This window comes from Solea solea, chromosome 9, assembly GCF_958295425.1.
Source record: "Solea solea chromosome 9, fSolSol10.1, whole genome shotgun sequence".
In the NCBI taxonomy this organism is placed as follows: Eukaryota; Metazoa; Chordata; class Actinopteri; order Pleuronectiformes; family Soleidae; genus Solea; species Solea solea.
The window spans coordinates 21,254,695-21,272,997 of NC_081142.1; the positions used below are offsets into that span (position 1 = coordinate 21,254,695).

The 18,303-nt window shown below is 39.9% G+C and overlaps 2 protein-coding genes across 4 annotated transcripts; one reads left to right on the forward strand and one right to left on the reverse strand.

Moving 5' to 3' along the window:
• Positions 1-3,250: 3,250 nt before the first annotated feature.
• Positions 3,251-9,299, forward strand: LOC131465708 (E3 ubiquitin-protein ligase TRIM65-like). The gene is made up of 9 exons (XM_058638576.1): positions 3,251-3,331; positions 3,910-4,260; positions 4,429-4,502; positions 4,792-5,017; positions 5,714-5,873; positions 5,987-6,028; positions 6,671-6,721; positions 6,969-7,207; positions 7,662-9,299. Exons 1-9 carry the CDS (start codon positions 3,251-3,253, stop codon positions 7,959-7,961), a joined length of 1,524 nt encoding a protein of 507 aa, XP_058494559.1. The 3' UTR covers positions 7,962-9,299.
• LOC131465226 (uncharacterized) lies at positions 8,484-18,294 on the reverse strand. 3 transcript variants are annotated; one of them, XM_058637666.1, is made up of 11 exons: positions 18,215-18,294; positions 15,819-15,876; positions 13,765-15,062; positions 13,011-13,128; positions 12,164-12,235; positions 11,476-11,532; positions 10,720-10,816; positions 10,101-10,213; positions 9,808-10,008; positions 9,508-9,702; positions 8,484-8,623 (listed from the first exon to the last, which is right to left on the reverse strand). In XM_058637666.1, the coding sequence occupies exons 3-11, from the start codon at positions 15,057-15,059 to the stop codon at positions 8,585-8,587; spliced, it is 2,187 nt and encodes a 728-aa protein (XP_058493649.1). In that variant the 5' UTR covers positions 15,060-15,062; positions 15,819-15,876; positions 18,215-18,294; the 3' UTR covers positions 8,484-8,584. The 3 variants fall into 3 exon arrangements, with proteins under 3 accessions (XP_058493649.1, XP_058493646.1, XP_058493647.1); XM_058637663.1 differs by lacking the exons at positions 15,819-15,876; positions 18,215-18,294 and having other exon boundaries at positions 13,765-15,777; XM_058637664.1 differs by lacking the exons at positions 11,476-11,532; positions 15,819-15,876; positions 18,215-18,294 and having other exon boundaries at positions 13,765-15,774.
• Between the last annotated feature and the right edge of the window lie 9 nt (positions 18,295-18,303).

The following is an 18,303-nucleotide window of genomic DNA, read 5'->3' on the forward strand; positions in this document are numbered from 1 at the left end:
TTGTCACATTTTGGACGACATACTAATGTATGACTTTTTTGTCACATTTTGGACGACATACTAATGTATGACTTTTTGGTCACATTTTGGACGACATACTAAACTATGATATTTTGTCAAAATTTTGATGACATACTAAAGTATGAGGGCCACACAGTGGTGTAGTGGTTAGCACTCTCGCCTTGCAGCGAGAAGACCCGGGTTCGAGCCCCGGTTGGAACAAGGGCCTTTCTGCATGGAGTTTGCATGTTCTCCCCGTGTGTGCGTGGGTTCTCTCCGGGTTCTCCGGCTTCCTCCCACAGTCCAAAAACATGCAATGTGGGGATAGGTAAATTGGACACTCCAAATTGACCATAGGAGTGAGTGTGAGAGTGAATGGTTGTTTGTCTCTATCTGTGTGTGGCCCTGCGATGGACTGGCGAACTGTCCAGGGTGTACCCCGCCTATCGCCCGATGTAGCTGAGATTGGCACAGCACTCCCCGCGACCCTCTGGTTGAGGATAAAGCGGTAGATGATGACTGACTGACTGACTAATGTATGACTTTTTTGTCACGTTTTGGACGACATACTAATGTATGACTTTTTTGTCACTATTTGGACGACATACTAATGTATGACTTTTTTGTCACATTTTGGACGACATACTAATGTATGACTTTTTTGTCACTATTTGGACGACATACTAATGTATGACTTTTTTGTCACTATTTGGACGACATACTAATGTATGACTTTTTTGTCACATTTGGGACGACATACTAATGTATGACTTTTTTGTCACTATTTGGACGACATACTAACCTAAGACTTTTGTTTCACATTTTGGACGACATACTAATGTATGACTTTTTTGTCATATTTTGGACGACATACTAATGTATGACTTTTGCTTCACATTTTGGACGACATACTAACCTATGACTTTTGTTTCACATTTTGGACGACATACGAATGTGTGACTTTTCTGTCACATTTTGGACGACATACTAATGTATGACTTTTTTGTCATATGTTGGACGACATACTAACCTATGACTTTTGTTTCACATTTTGGACGACATACGAATGTGTGACTTTTCTGTCACATTTTGGACGACATACTAACCTATGACTTTTGTCACATTTTGGACGACATACTAACCTATGACTTTTGTTTCACATTTTGGACGACATACTAACCTATGACTTTTTTGTCACATTTTGGACGACATACTAACCTATGACTTTTTTGTCCATGAAGGAAATCTGAAACTCAAGCAATTATTTAGAAATACTATGTCTTATCCATAGCTGTTAGTTAGATATGACTTTTGTGTCACATTTTGGACGACATACGAATGTATGACTTTTCTGTCACATTTTGGACGACATACTAATGTATGACTTTTTTGTCACATTTTGGACGACATACTAATGTATGACTTTTTTGTCACTATTTGGACGACATACTAACCTATGACTTTTGTTTCACATTTTGGACAACATATTAATGTATGACTTTTTTGTCACATTTTGGACGACATACTAATGTATGACTTTTTGTCATATTTTGGACAACATACTAATGTATGACTTTTCTGTCACATTTTGGACGACATACTAAAGTATGACATTTGTTTCACATTTTGGACGACATACTAATGTATGACTTTTCTGTCACATTTTGGACGACATACTTAACTATGACATTTTTGCCTCATTTTGGACAACAAACTAAACTATGAATTTTTTATCACAATTTGTACGACATACGAAAATGACTTTTTTGTCTCATTTTGGACGACATACTAAACTATGATATTTTGTCAAAATTTTGATGACATACTAAAGTATGAGGGCCACACAGTGGTGTAGTGGTTAGCACTCTCGCCTTGCAGCGAGAAGACCCGGGTTCGAGCCCCGGTTGGAACAAGGGCCTTTCTGCATGGAGTTTGCATGTTCTCCCTGTGTGTGCGTGGGTTCTCTCCGGGTACTCCGGCTTCCTCCCACAGTCCAAAAACATGCAATGTGGGGATAGGTAAATTGGACACTCCAAATTGACCATAGGAGTGAGTGTGAGAGTGAACGGTTGTTTGTCTCTATCTGTGTGTGGCCCTGCGATGGACTGGCGAACTGTCCAGGGTGTACCCCGCCTATCGCCCGATGTAGCTGAGATTGGCACAGCACCCCCCGCGACCCTCTGGTTGAGGATAAAGCGGTAGATGATGACTGACTGACTGACTAAAGTATGATTTTTTTGTCAAAATTTGGACGACATACTAAACTATGACTTTTTTGTCTCATTTTGGACGACATACTAAACTATGACTTTTTTGTCTCATTTTGGACGACATACTAAACTATGACTTTTTTGTCAAAATTTGGACAGCACACTAAACTGACTTTTTTGTCATATTTTTGTACTGAATTGTTTGCCCAAAAAGATTTGTTCATCAAAACGTTTTACTAAATAGTAAATGCCTCGCACAATTAACATTACAAAGATAGTTCTATATGATATCATTTGTTTCACTTGTTTCATGTTATCAAATGTGAACACTATAATAATTGCAAATAACAATGAATACAACTAAAATAATCATAAATAACAATGAATATCAATACATAAATGCAATAGGCAGTGCATTTATTTCAATGAGAGAATGCACATCGTTTTGTATTTTTATCTTTTTCGTCAGCGTCTTCTGACTTTGACGAACGTTCGTCAAACGTCGGCTAATTAGCAACGTGAATCACTTGATTGAAACTTTATTTGCTGAGTGACACCAAGTGGAATCAATCTTGTCACACAGCCCCAATCATGTTTTCTTCAAAGCCTGCAGTGAAGAGAAAGGTTGGGTATGAGCACAGGCAATTTCAGGGAAAGTGGGAGACACAATATTTTTTTGTTGAGCACAGGCTGCACCACGACGTGTCTTATTTGCACAGAGAAAATTGCGCTGCACAAGGAATACATCCAGAAACGTCATTACTCAACTAGACATGCTGAGGAGTATGCAAAATACCAGGAAAATGAGAGAGAGCCAACCAAGATTTAAAATGTCTCGTAAGGCAACAGGATTTCTTCAAGAAAATAACCAAAGAGAATAATACAGCAGTCGAAGCTAGCTAGCATATTACAGGCTGCAGCCTGAAATTTTTTTTTTCATAAATATCACACAGTAAACGGTTTACTGTGTGATATTTATGATAATTATCAGAAAACCTCGCATCCGTTTGGTCGATGTAGTCGCTGTGTTTCACCAGCAGATGGCAGTCAAACTCAAACTGAGCTCTTGCTTCGGGTCCGTCACTGTTTCCTGTTTCCTCCGGCCGCTGCAGACTAAACAGGTCAGTATATCACTATATATGACCGAAGTAAAACAGTTCAACAGTAAACTGAGCCACTAAATGATCGAATCTCTCTGTTATGAGTAATTAAAGCGTTAAAAGTAACAGTAGACTTTTTCCTGGGACGCTTAGTGAGTGCTTAAATGTCATGTTTACGGCGTCTTTTCCAAAGTCACCACACGACTAGGACTACCGGCACGCTTTTACTCACTTCCGATACTTATACTACTAATAATAACCTATTTGTTTATATAGACATAATGACCCCGTTTAATTCAGTCTTCTGTCCCCTCTGTCTCAAATAACCTTGTTTTTTTATTTATTGATATATTTTGTTCATGATTGTTTATCAACCTATATATGTATAGATAAATGTAAGTATATGTATATATATATATATATATATGTGTATATATATATATATACATATATATATATATATACACATATATGTAGTGTTCTGTGTCCTACATGAAAGTGTTTTTTTTTTATATGTTGGCTCCTGATTCAGTGAGGGTCAGCTCTGTTGTAGTGTCTCTGTATGTGTCCCTCGTTTCATCTGTCCTCTCTGTGTCCAGCTTCCTCAGGCGATGATGGCTCAGGCTCCTCTCAGGATGGACCCAGACCAGTTCAGCTGCTCCATCTGTCTCATGCTCCTCAAGGATCCAGTCACTATCCCGTGTGGCCACAGCTACTGCATGAGCTGCCTGACACAGTACTGGGACCGCCAGCGTGTGTGCAGCTGTCCACAGTGTAGAGCCACCTTCAGTCCCAGACCCACTCTGGGCAGGAACACTCTGCTGGTGGAGATGTTGCAGACACTCAAGCTGAGTTTGGTTCCCTCAGCTCCACCTCTGTACGAGGACCATGGCTTTGACCACGCTACATTTGATGTGTCTTCAGTTCGCCCTGAGAGGACTGACGGTCAGGTGAGGAGTCTGACAGCTACTCTTAGATTTTAGAAGACGTTTCGGCTTCTTCAGTTGTGATTTTGGTGTGGGAGTCCCCAGGTTATTAAACCCTGGAGTATATTTTGTTTTACATTGACTTCTTTTCTTTTAATTTTGTGTCATGATGATGTGATGTTGCTGTTTCAGAGGCTTTTGGAGAACACGCGCAGACATCTAGCAGAGCAAATCAAAGAAAGTGACCAGGAGCTTCAGCAGCTGAAGCAAACAATGCGTTCCTTCTCTGTGAGTAGACACAACACTGAATATTTAATAGTGCATTTAACATCATCTTACTTCAAACTGTATTGTGTAACTTTTGCAGATAAACAAACATCTGTTACATTCAAACAGCCTCAGGCTACAACCTGGTGTATTTAGAAGTCAATGTAAAACAAAATATACTACATTTTAATGTCCATTTGTTAAATAAATACGTTTAATTAAATTAAACAATAGTCAAATGAATTATAATGTGAAATATAACGGCTGTGCTGATGTTCGTTTCTTCAGCGTCTGTCCAATGAAGGACAGTAGCCGGATCTTCGTGGAGCTGCTGGAGTTCTTGGAGCGCCGTCGCGTTGAGGTGAAGGAACTGATCCGAGTTCAGGAAAAGGCGGAAGTGGCTCGAGCCGAGAACCAACTGCAGCGCCTGGAGCAGCATGTCTCAGAGCTGAGGAGGAGAGACAGCGAGCTGGAGCGACTGCACCAGAGTCAGGACCAGCACCTGATTACACAGGTGACGTGAGGTGCACACACAGACACTGTTTTTCAGTTTGTTGTCCAGGCCAGGGCTCATGCATAAAAGTAAAACAAACTTTGCACATTGTTCTACGTTTTAAAAGAAATAAAATCACAGCTTCACATCTTCCTGCAAAATCTTGGCTCAACTGTAAAGAAACCGTTGTAGACTTTATTGTGGTAGAAATTATGATGTCCGTCACTCTGTTATAAATCAAATCTGGACAGCTAATTAAGTCTATCCCTACATTATTTGCTCACTTGTCATCTTCAGACTGTCCTACATTATCACAAATGAAGTGTGTTACTGTAAATGGAGCTGTAAACGTACACTTTTACATTCTTGTTAATTATACATCAATGATTTTTCAGCGAAATTTTATAACATATTTATATTATGCTCAAAAGCCGTATATTCTATCAATCTGTGGGAAAATAGCATCTCTGAAAATCACTTATTTATTTTGGAAAAGCAAATGAGCAACATTGCTGTGAATCTTGTGTTGATGCTGATTGATACAGCTGCTATCCTGCCACCTTGTGGTTGACTTTGTCATAGTGTGGAATGGATTCTCAGTGGTGATTTAAACCGCTGTATCGAGTTTAAACCTCAGATAATGCTTCATTCTTGTGTGTGCCATCAAGTGCAGTGATTAATGTTTTTAAAGTTGTCCTGATGCTTTTGCTTCTGCAGATGTGTCAGTCTTACCGCAGTCCAGCCTCTGCAGGAGCCCCCGGATCTCTGACAGTCAGCCCGCACGTCTCCTTCGGGCCTGTGAGGAGGGCAGTGTCAGACCTGAAACAGCAGCTGCAAACTCTGTACCACAGAGAATTCCCAACTATCACCTCTGTAGGTCTGTTTTCCTCCTCTTTCTACATATATCTATATGGTTAAATGTTCCATCATCATCCCAAAGAGGTGCATTCAGCTGCTCCCAGTCTGACCAATGATTTCCTGTTTACACAGTGAAATCTGTCAACATCCTGCAGATAAAAAAGGCCAACATGGGTAAGTGCATTTTCAAAAAGATATGAGATGAAAAGGGTAAAACTGTCTGGACTACGTTTAGTATTGATTGGGCTTTTAGTTTTGATATATTCTGATGTTTTGTATGATTATTGTTGCTGCTTTGTACTTTGTAATCTGGATTTTGTAAATTGGTCTTTGTTTGTTTTGTTTTTTTATAAAAAAAACACTGTTTCACGTTTGGTAATTTTTTCCAATTTTGAAAAAACGTGTAAAGCAAATGCTGTTTTCAATTCCTTGAACTTTTTGTTTTGGACAAAACAAAAGATTTGAGGATGTGGTCTTTTAGAGGTTTTATATTTTCACCATTTAACACTCACAATATAAATAACTCACAAATACACAGCAGATGAATCTATAGTTAAAGTAATTGTTGTTATACTGTATAATACTATAACTTTTCTGGATCATAAGTTTTCCTACTGTCAGCATCACTTTGTCTTGTTAGTCACCATCTTCATGTTTTTAGTTTCATTCTTCTCTTCTCCTTCACCTGTGAATGCAAATACAAGACAATGACATGAAAACCTCACAATTCACATTTAGTTATGACCTAGAGAAAATAATGTGTCCCTATTTTTAAGTCTTCACAGTTTGAATCTTGCGCTCTTTTGACTCATGCAGCTATCCCTGCAGACATGCCGGATTTGGACAGCAGAAGTAGTCTCCTTCAGAGTGAGTAGCTTCTGATCCATCACTCTAAACTCCCAGTCCAAACTTAACTAAAATCACATTAAATGTTCTGTCAAATCTAACTAACAGCTATGGATAAGACATAGTATTTCTAAATAATTGCTTGAGTTTCAGATTTCCTTCATGGAAACTCTCCTCGACCTGTGTTTCTCTGACCTCAAGTTTGAAACCACACAAGCTTTACAAACACTATGAATCCCTCTGTATGTTTTTCTTTTTTTCTCTGCAGACTTTGTTTCTCTCTCTTTGGACCCGTTTACAGCACACAGGGAGCTCTCTCTCACTGACGGGAACCGTGCGGTGAGTCGAACCGGACAACTACACTCTTACCCGGACCATCCTGATCGGTTCGACTCATGGGGCCAGGTGCTGTGTCGCGAAGGACTCGAGGGCCGCAGCTACTGGGAGGCCGAGTGGACTGGACAACAAGTGGGACTGGGGCTCACTTACGAGAGCATCGGTAGAAAGGTACATCCTGAATTAATTCTTGCTCTTTGCATAATTGGAGGAAACTGGCAGGTCCCTTAGTAAGTAAATGTGTGTCCTTAGTTGACCCAGATAGAATCTAAATACCTGACCTGGTAGGGTAGACTTAGTTCAGACGTTGATAACAGAATGCCTGTCAGGCATCATGACAGGTTTGATTTGTCCTCTCTCAAGCTCCGTCTGAATTAGACAGAAAAATGTTATGGGAGGATGCATGTGGCAAATGTCTGTGTCTGGAGACGGTGGATTGTCTCCAGTTGTAGAGAAAAACCTTTAATGGGCTCTGAAACATGTTTGGATGAGACAAATCATGTATTTAATGTGTAGCTTTCACTTTTGAGTGTTATGTCTGTTAGTTATATAAAAAAACTAATTACTAAGAAATGTGTTTCAGCTCTTACCATGTGTCACAGTTTAACCTTTGATACCTCACCAGGGATCATCCAATGATTGCAGGCTGGGACACAACTCCCTCTCATGGGGTCTTAGCTGCAGCGCCTCCTCTTTCACCTTCTGTCATGGAAATGAATCCCAGGCACTGGCGACACCCTCCAGCTCTGTGTCAAACCGGATCGGAGTGTTTGTGGACTTTGAAGCAGGAATGATCCTCTTCTACATGGCGACACCCAGAGGAGTCCACCTCCTGCACAGCCTGAAAACCCACCTCACCCAGCCCCTATATCCTGCGGTGTGGCTCGGAGCCAATTCTACCGTCACCTTCTGTGCCGTGGACTGATGGAGCACACATCTAGATGCTGTCAAGAGTCTACACTACATTGCATTTCAAACAGCCGTTATTGTAGTAGTATGTAGTTATAATAATAGCTTGCATCACAGATTAAATTTAAGTGAAGCTAATGGAAATTAGTTTAAATAATGCAAGCTTCTTCACACAAAATGTTAAACGTACTTGTGCCTTTAAATGATTTCAACCTTGAAATTTTATTTTATTGTTTAGTTTAACAAAATGTGGGCTGATCTCAGCAACTATTCCAATATACTGTGTGTAGCTCCTTTCACAGATAAAGTTCCCCTCGTGCTTCACTTAAGTGTATTATTACCCGCTCAGGCAGCTACTACCATATAACCATATAACACTTCTACCTCTCACAGCTAAGCTGTAGGTCTGTAATCATATGTAGTATTTGGAGAGCCATGTTACAGGAACCACAGAAAACCTGCTTGGTGAGAAAATCATTTCCTGATCCTGGCAGAGCTGCGCTTGAGCAACCTGGAGTAAGACAATCTAGAGACAGAGTAGCTTTAGTGCTCAAGGTGTTTTTAATCATTAACCATTGACAGAAATCAGCAGAGAAATGAGGTGTGACAAAAGACAGAAAACAAAACGACACCATGGAATCAGATCTTGTTGAAAGCTGCTACGTCAACACTCTGGACCTGAAACAGAGGAAAAGTGAGACGTAAATGTAACTTTGGTTTTAAAAGTCATTTTTAGTGTGAAGCAGAATCACTGCCATGTGCACTCTGACTGCATCCTTTTGTTTACCGTAACAGTTTCGACTGCAATCTTCCTGACAGTGCAACCTCCTGGTAGCTGGAAGACATTCTTGCTGCCATGAGGCTGCTGTTATTGTAAGAGTCTGGCAACATTACCAAGGGCGTGGGTGTGGTTACAAGACTGGCGGGGACACTGCCACTGTGTTGTCAGAACAGCACATATCAGCTATGTTTCTGCTCGGCTCTGAATATGCTCGCCATCGCTATCCTCTCACAGCATTCGCGCACGCATACATGTCGTACATGTCCCCACCAAATGCTGTGAGAGGAGAGCGATAGCGAGTGAGTGAGCGTATTTTTTCGAGCGTCATTGAATGCATCACAGCCAAGCAGAAACATAACTGCGAGTCACAGGACACAAGAGATATGTGGACACAGCAGCACAGTGTCCTCACCAGTCTTGAAACCCAACCTACACCCTTGGTAATGTTGCCAGACTCTTACAATAACAATCCGAGCTAACCTGAATTTAGTTTACATGCCTGTTAATTTGCTGACTGCCTTTATTATAAGCCATAACAATAAAAAAAGGTTTGCAATCAACTGATACACATAACACTGTCTTTTTCATGCTTAAAATATTCCAATCTGAAATCAATTATAAGGTGTGATGTTATCTTTGTATTAAAAAATGATGTTACTATTGGATTTTTGAGGACAAATTTGGGTTAAAGACTTGGTTTTAGGTTAAGTTAAGGGGCTAGGGAATGCATTATGTCCTTGTGTGGCCATCTGTACTGTACAATGAAGAAAGAAGTACTTACAAAGTCCTCAAACTTGGTGATCTCCTCCTCCAGCATGTCAGTTCCAACCTTGTCGTCCTCCACTACACATGCGATCTGAAGTTTCTTGATGCCATAACCCACGGGAACCAGCTTGGACGTGCCCCACAACAGGCCATCAGCCTGAACAGACCGCACACACTCCTCCAGCTTCGCCATGTCCGTTTCGTCATCCCACTGTAAAATGCAGGAGGAGGGAGGGTGTTTTAAGACACCAGATTAAAAAAGGGGGACACAGTGTTGTTCAGTTTAAGATTTGTAGGCGATGTCAACTTAACGTACAGGTTTGACGTCGAGTAAGATTGAGGATTTGGCGATGATGGTGGGCTTCTTGGCTTTCTTCTCTGCGTACACTTTAAGTCTCTGCTCTTTAAGTTGTTCTGCCTCTTCATCTTCATCACTGCCAAACAGGTCAATATCATCATCATCTTCCTCGTCCTCGTCTTTAACTGGAACGCTGGTCTTTTGCGGGACGGAAGTGCCCTGAAAGGGGAACGCTTGGTCAATATTATAGCAGTGTCTAGCTGCCAAAATAAAAGTAAAGGAAGTTATCAGTGAATGATGAAGAGACGCACATTTGTGTAGGGAACTGAAGGAGTGGAAGCCGACGGCACAGGCGCAGGAGTTTTCTCCAGAACCGCGACTCGACATTCGAGCTTGGAAAGTGCCGTCCTCAAGTCGTCAACCACTAAAGAAACAGGGACCAGACATTATAGTTTTCAAAAGAGAAGTGATGTAAATGACTAAAATGTACATAACTAATATCGCTCAAGCAATGGGAGAAAAAATAACTGCACTAACTGGATATTTATATCCAAATAATTTTGTTTTAATTCCCAGTAAGACAAATAAAATAGGAAGATTGCTTCTCAAATCATTTAATCTCAATGATAATCTCTGCTTCATTCTGACCACTTATTCTATTTAATAACAAGGACAAATGAGCATCACATTACAGTCATATTTCTCTGAACAGCAGTTGAAAATGTGATTATTTATAATTTCGGTGAAGCTAGAATCCACAACTGTTTGTTGCAATATAAATGTATTAATGCCATGATTATTGTTAGAAGTACCTGAACATTGTGAGAGAAATTGCCAATGTTCTCACAGTGAACAAAAACAGCCTCGACACAGGTGGATAAGGGAAAAAAAGCATAACGTTTTGATGATGGATGATTAAAAAAAGCCCACCTTTGTGTAAACTCTGGTTTTCCAGCTCCAGGCTCTTGATGCGAGAGACGAGTTCTCCTTGGTCTGCTGTGCTACTGCTGCTGCTGCTGCTCGTGCTCTGCACAATAGAGACCGGGAGAAAATTACTAGTTAAAAAAAGGGGCGGAATTTAATTAATTTATCGGAGAGTTAGTAGCTTTGTCAAACCCAACACTGAAACTGAGATTTATTATGTGAACACAACCCACCCAGTGTCCATCTCAGCAGCATGTGCACAGACACAGGAGCTGCAGATGGACAAGGGTAATAAGCTGCTACTTCTTCAATAACTGTATAAAAAGATGGATGACACTTGAAACTATTAAGTGATGCCACAACACCTTGATCTGTTATGGAACATAGACTAAACATACTATAATTAAAGCACACTAGTATGTTTCTTCACCAATATATGTCCAAGTGTTTTTGTCTCTATGGTGTGGTTCTCATTTCTTGCTTGATTCAATAAAATCATGAAAAGGCGTCATGATTCACAGCTGAGATTGACTGCTGTGTCAAAGTCCTTATCAAGGATGCGTTCTAAATTTCATCCATCTTTATAAACAATTAGTCTGTGTCTACAACACTCCACACAAAACCGATATTCAACACAACAGGGGACTAAAGGTTGAACTCTAGTGAACGTAAAGCCAGAGCACGGATGTCAGCGAGGTCCACTGACAAAGCGTCTGGCAGCAGAGGTGCTTCCAGTGACACACAAGACCCACTGGCACTTACAAGCTGGGAGGGTTGGCTCATGGAAGTCTGACCTCTCTGACACAGTGTAGTCTTCAGCTGAGGGGAAGGGGATGGGAGGGTGGGTTCAGGTATGAAAGAGGGAAAAAAAAAAAAAAAAAACAAGAAAGAGGAGGGAAGATGAACAAAACACAACTGAATAAAGTAACAACCTGGAGTAGGCTTGCTCAGGAATGTGGAGTATAACACAAATAAACAAAAGGACAACAGAGAGCTGGGACGTTGGAGAAAGATCAAACGACACAACACCTCGCATTAACAAATTCCTCACATAATTAAATTTATCACTTTTGTCATACCCCTACTTTATCTGACATTTACACCCAACTATCCTGATCTATCAATAAACTGAAACCATGTTTCAACCTTCTAATAATACCCAAGTTTGAGGAGCAACCCAAATGATCTTCACGTCAACTCTCAAACATCTGGATGTGCCAAAAATGAATTTGGAATAGCTTTTTGAACAAGGCCTAAACTCAACTATTCCCCATTAAATATAGAGGTTCTTTTAACAGCATTTGTTAAATATCCTACTTCTGCTTGTGAGCTAATGAATCATGGCATATTTTTTACATTCATTTTTACATTTTGGGCCTTTCCTGTTTGAAGTCAAATGTTAATCATCTTCGATGTAATACACAAAACTACAGCTCAGACACAAACTTACTCCTGCAAGAGATTTCTGGATGTTTTCTCGGGCCCGTGCAATGTCTTGCAGAATGGTGTTTGGTCCAGCATCCTTGAAGAAAATGAACAGAGGTCAAGTCTTCACATGAACTTTGAGTATTCATATATACAAACTGGACCAGTATACTACAGTCTGAAAACACTTGATTTTTTTTTCCTGTCTCAAAGTTCTCCAGAAGTAAAGGATAGACCAAATAAACAATAGCATCAACATAACACGTTTTGTGTGCAGTGTGGAAAGACTTTATTTTAAGAATGTATACTGCTACCCTGACTCTGATGAAGAGAGATGGTGTAAAATAGATAAGAGCTGCAACTCACGATTATTTTCATAATCAATTAATCTCTCAATTACTTTCTCAATTTATCAAGTAATTGTTTGATCCATAAAATGTCAGAAAAAAATGGCGTTTCTCAAGTGTCTCGTTTCGTCCACAAACCAAAATGATTCAGTCTTAATGATTTCCAGAAAATATTCACTGAGAAGCTGAAAACATCATAGAACTTGTTTTAATTCTAATTAAATAATTGATTATAAAATTATTTGACGATTCATTTAGTAATTAATTAGTTGTTGCAGCCCTATAACAGATGAACTTTTCAATAAAATGTGTATATTGTTTTCAAATATCACAGAATTTATGTTTGCCTTTGTACTTTGATTTTAATATGGAGGATGCATTTTTGGGAGATTCCCTGTATTCAGATGTACATGAATCCCTTAGACAACTTTAAAGAACATGAGTGGTTGAAGGACTCCATGTTCACTTCACATATACTGTAAATACAGGTCTGACGGCAAAAAAAACAAACACTAGTGTAGGTACCTGTGCTGGTTGCGAGGGGCCATTCATACGTTCATAGAAACGCCTCTCTGCCTCGTCAAAGCGAGGTTTGTCGAACCAGATCTTCTCCTGGGTCAGAAAGTCAACAGCAGTCATGGTGCTAAAGAAGAGAGAGAGAGAGTCAGGAAGGAGAGGGATGTATGAGAAGGACAAAGGAAGAAGAAAAAATGGAATAAAGAAAAGTAAATTGTATTAGACCTAACTATACTTAAAATTGCATGATCTATGTGGATTGGCCACATCATTAAAAGTTAATTATTTGTGCCCAACGCTCGTAAGTGTGGCCTGTTTAGAAAGTGTTCAATCTAAACCATTACAAATGTGGTTTAAAACTTGTGGGTTTTTCAAAAAAAAAAAACAGTATTAGTACCACATTAATTATACCAGTTACATGTAATGGATGAACAAATTTAACTGTAAAATTTTTAATTTTATACCCATAAAATAATTTGATATTATCTGAACTTTCTACAAAGACACTATCCCCAACACACGTTTACAAAATAGGCTTTGAATAAAAGTAAAATTGACAAAATATGACAACGGTTCATTCAGTCATTCATGAAAGTAAAACTGGAAAAAAATAAAACCACAAAAAATACACACCAAATGAAAAAAACATGGACTACAAATGAACAAAGAAAAACCTCCACATAAAAAAGGAAACTCATGAGAAAATTAAATTTCAATGAAGTGAAACATCAGGAGCCCCTTCATTCTCCCAGTTTGGTCATACTTGTCCATCAGTGGGGTGGTGGAGGTAACTGATGTGGCATTGGCTTCTGGCCTCCGGCCTTTCTTCTTCACCCCCGAGGCTTTATCACACCTGTAACCATGGAATCGGCTCTCGGCAGCATCATACCGCCACTTGTCCAGCCACACCTGCTCGCTGTCTGGGTGGAGGAAGTAGCTGACGTCACCCCCCGATACTTCTTTCTCTGCGACTTCAGGTGGCTCCTCTTCCTCTTGGATCGGGTGCAGAGCATGAAAGATATCTGCTTTACTCTGCTGGACCACCCGTTTTTCCTCCACTACTAATACCTCCTCACTCTCTGCTTCTTCATCTTCCTCTTCTACAAGGCTTTGAGGGTGGTCAGCGCTTCTGGATGTGGAGGTGCAGCTGGAGCGTTTTGAGGAATTGTTGCTGCACAGATTCTGATAAAAGGTTGCCTCAGCACGGTCATACAGTGGTTTCTCCAGCCAAACATCTTGAAGTAATTCCACAGGGATGCGTGGCAGTCCATTAATCGACTGTCGATTAGTTGGTGTGACAGCTGCCTGCTGGACTCCAGGGGTGGCAGGAGTCGGAGCTAGAGACTGATATCCTTCATCCGGTGTTCTGGGTGCAACGGAGCGGTTGGGTGGGACTGGGAGATCCAGAGAGTTAGGAATGGAGCGCTGCATGGATTCTTCAACAAAGTGGCTTTCTGCTTGGTCAAAGGTATTCTTGTTCACCCACACTGCCTGGACAACCTGGTGACAAGCCACCTGATCTCTATGGTGGCAATCTGGACCTGAGATCGATGGAGACACAGCTGATGGAGAGTTTGAGTGTTTCTCTGGGGCTGGAGGTGACCGTTTTGACTGGCTGGTCCCATTGGACGAGCTAGCTAACCAGCACTGGTAGAGGCTCTCAGCACGCTCATAGCTACTATGTTCAAACCACACATTAGCACATTCAGACTGGAGGCCAATCAGACCAGCAGGGGTACCAGACTGCTGGCTGCCATTTTTGTCTGGCTTGTCTTCAGTCTTGGTCTTGGTCTTAGTTTTGACCTTCTCTTCAGTGCTGTTCTCATGATTAGATGAACGTTTCTTGCGGCGGCGGCTTTTCCCACTGCGCTTTCCATCCCCATTCAAGCTGCCACTCTCTGGGGAAGATGAAGTTGTCTCTCCATTTCTGTGACCCGATTCGGTCTTGTTCCTACACCCCAAAGCTGCGTTTGCAGACCGGTCCACAGGACAACGGTTGGGAGGCTGATCAGGCTCCAACTGATCTGCTGCAGAGCACTGGGGGATCTCCTGAGACATCGTCTTTGGTCCATTGCAAGAAGAAGAAAACAAACAGGTACAGGCTTTTGGATTAGTTAGAGAGACGCACATGGAACTGATATTAGAGAGAGCTACAAATCAATCAGTATTAGACACCAAGATTTGCTTTTTTAAAAGAGCTGGTTGTATGATACAGAAAAAAACATGCAGGAAAGGAAAACCATGCAGATGAAAAATGTTGAGAGCTAAAATACCAAAAGACGGAAATATGAATTACTGACTAGAGGAGTTATGCTGGAGTTAAATTCAGATGAACAATTTTTCACCTGAATTTATTTGGCGACCCTTGGACAGGACTCAATAAGCTTTTTACTGCTTTACAGAGACATTTAGAGTCTGAATCATCAGAGAGCCGTAGAACAGTACCTTATTTAAATACGTCTTGTGAAAGCTACAACCAGCACACTAACAAAAATTGCATTACAAACTCTTTGCAGTAAAAACAAAAATCTGTCACACTACTCAATTACATAAGAGCATGCAAAGAAGAAAAAAAAAAGATGTCCGAAGCAAAAATATTGAATTCAAACATTGATCAGTGACATCTTTAAGACATGCTCATACAGTAGATTCATCCAAGTCGCAAAGAGCAAGCCATGCTATTTGTTATGACATTACAGTACCATGTTGCAATACAGGAAATTCATACTCATGTGAATGTTAGTAATAATGACCGATGACCAATACACCATTGAAATGGATGAGGACACCGATTTAATGTCCCAGGCTTTTACTCACCCTCGTTGGTGAAGTTGCTGAGCTCAAACTAGTAATTAAGTCAAATGCTCAACACTTTCTTTTCATCCAGTGTATTGTCAGCCATTAAAAAAAAAAGACATTTACAATCACCAACAGTTACACCAATAAAAAAATACAAAAAAAAAAAAAAAAAAAAAAGAACAGCAGCAACATGAGACTCAACCAAGGTATATTGATGTTATGGAGTACTCACTTGTCAAATTCTGAATGCACAATGGGGGGGGGAAAAAAATTGAATTTAAAAAGGTTCTATACAAATAATAACATCAAAGAAAGCTTTTAGTTTTGAGAATGCAATGTTTCTTTTAGGGCTGCAACTAGAACTTATTTTTGATAATCAATTAATTTCACATTTAATCGATTACTTGTTTGGTTCTTAAAACGTAAGTAAATGTTGAAAAACGTTGATCAGCATTTCCAAAATCTGGAATTGACGATGTTCTTGAATGGAATGTCTTGTTTTGATTTCTGTGTTATATAGAGCAAAGAAACCAGTAAATATTTACATTTAAGCACCTGCAAAAATCTTGTTTCAATATTTAAAAAAACAAAACACAAACCAATTAATCCAGTATCAAAATAGTTGACGATTAATTTAGTTATCAATTAATTGATTTTTTAATCAATAATCAATTTAAACAAACCTCCATTTTCCTCCTTGCTTAAAACAATAAGTTGTGGAGACAATTTATTTTCCTCATCCTCGACAGAAATGCACATTTGCTGTCCCATAAAAATCACGTCAGTCAAAATACCAATTGAGCAAATGAGTAAGCAACAAAATCCCCTAAAATGCCGATTTTGTGACATTTTCAATTGTGCATGCGAGTTGGTTTATCGCCAAGGCTGCAGCTTTTAGTGAATTTGAGAGTCATGATGACTATTCATTTCCAGGTCAGAGAGGACAGCGATGCGTGTCGAGTAAAGGACAAGTGCTTTAGAGGAGCTTTTAGGAGCAGCTTGTTTGACAGCTAGTGTGGTAGCACATAAGCCATAGATTTACAAGGTTAACAGAAGCAAAAAATATGTTTTTATTATATTTAATATTATTTGTTAGACTGAAGCCCTTTATTCACACTTATGCCAGTTTCCCTTGGGATCAATAAAGCATTTCTGACTCTGATAGTGTCTTCAAAGTACTGCTATTTTTAGCCACACATTTGGTGCACTAGTATTTCTGGCTACAGTGTACATGTGGGCTCCATTACAAATAAACTCCATGTGTACTCGCGGCAATGAAGGTGCATGTCAATGGCAAGCCTTTTTAACAATTAATCACCAAGTCTGACAATCTGAAAATACCAGTTTCAGATATCTACAACATCATTATGACTGGTCATAATTCAAGTGTAACTTAATATCATATCTTTAATTATCCTGAATTACAATTCAAGTTCATAATTGAAAAAGGACAATGGAGATATTTTCAATAGAGGATATTTAAAGACATCTTGAACTTGAATTACAACCAGTCATGACTGTAGATATCCAAAACTGGAATTAGAAATATCTACAATTCGCAAATGAATTGTGGATATCTATAATGGATGGCAAAAGTGACGTCATTCTGACAAGTAAATCCTGAATTATCTGTAACATCACTGAAGCTCATTCGGTGGAATTAAATGTATGGCAGAAAGAAGTTTGTGTAATATGAACACCAAAAAATCATTAGTGTCAATTAGACTGCCTTTTAAACGGCATATATTGTAAATTTAGTACTAACTGACAGAAGTATTAACCAATTAAACTATCCTGCACATTTTCCAGCCAGTTTTTTTTTGGAAAATTGTACAAACAATAAAACTGCTTACACATACTTACTCATCATATTAAATGCGAAAAAAGGACAAAAGGAAGCTCACATTTAGTAGACATTGAACTAAAACGCTGACAAATGTGTAATGAAAAGGGAAAAACACTGTCGTGTAGGACGCGGTACAGAAAAAGGATCTTTAAATCCTCAACACAGCTGTCATCATGACAAGGTGCGCCCTGCTAATATTAGCTTTCTTTCCTAGGTCCTTGCTAAATGAGATGCTACGAATCACATTACACAGGGCAGCCGAATGAAAAAGAGTTTTTTTTTTTAAAAATGTTTGACTAAAATATTTTTGACGTATGTGAAACACGTCAGAGCCGGTCTCTGAAGCCGGTGTCGTCCCGGCGTGTCTATGGGGAGGCAGTTAGCGTGAACACGAGCACTAGCACTAGCCTTCTGCCCCATCCAGCTAGCCTGTTAGCCGAGCCGAGCCGAGCCGAGTCCCCGCTTGCCGCGAGTCACAACATATTCCACATTTTCCCATCATGTCTTTTAACAGGACGTCGACACTGAGGCCCTGCCTGTCAAACAGTCATCACTGAGAGTTACTTACTGATGTGTCTTTTTAGTCTTGAAGGAGTGAGACCAGGCCGGTGGACAAGAAGCGTGTTCCTGCAGCCGTGAGTGACAACGAAGAGGAAG

What these genes read in the sequence shown, in the direction of transcription:
- LOC131465708 (XM_058638576.1), top strand. Translation starts at nt 3,251, where the DNA reads ATGGCAGTCAAACTCAAACTGAGCTCTTGCTTCGGGTCCGTCACTGTT. An exon ending in GGCCGCTGCAGACTAAACAG is followed by an intron (nt 3,332 to 3,909) that starts GTCAGTATATCA and finishes CTCTGTGTCCAG; the next exon opens with CTTCCTCAGGCGATGATGGC. An exon ending in CTGAGAGGACTGACGGTCAG is followed by an intron (nt 4,261 to 4,428) that starts GTGAGGAGTCTG and finishes TTGCTGTTTCAG; the next exon opens with AGGCTTTTGGAGAACACGCG.
- LOC131465226 (XM_058637663.1), bottom strand. Translation starts at nt 15,131, where the DNA reads ATGTGCGTCTCTCTAACTAATCCAAAAGCCTGTACCTGTTTGTTTTCT. An exon ending in GCCCCTCGCAACCAGCACAG is followed by an intron (nt 12,236 to 13,010) that starts GTACCTACACTA and finishes ATTTTCTTCAAG; the next exon opens with GATGCTGGACCAAACACCAT. An exon ending in TCTTACTCGACGTCAAACCT is followed by an intron (nt 9,703 to 9,807) that starts GTACGTTAAGTT and finishes TGCATTTTACAG; the next exon opens with TGGGATGACGAAACGGACAT.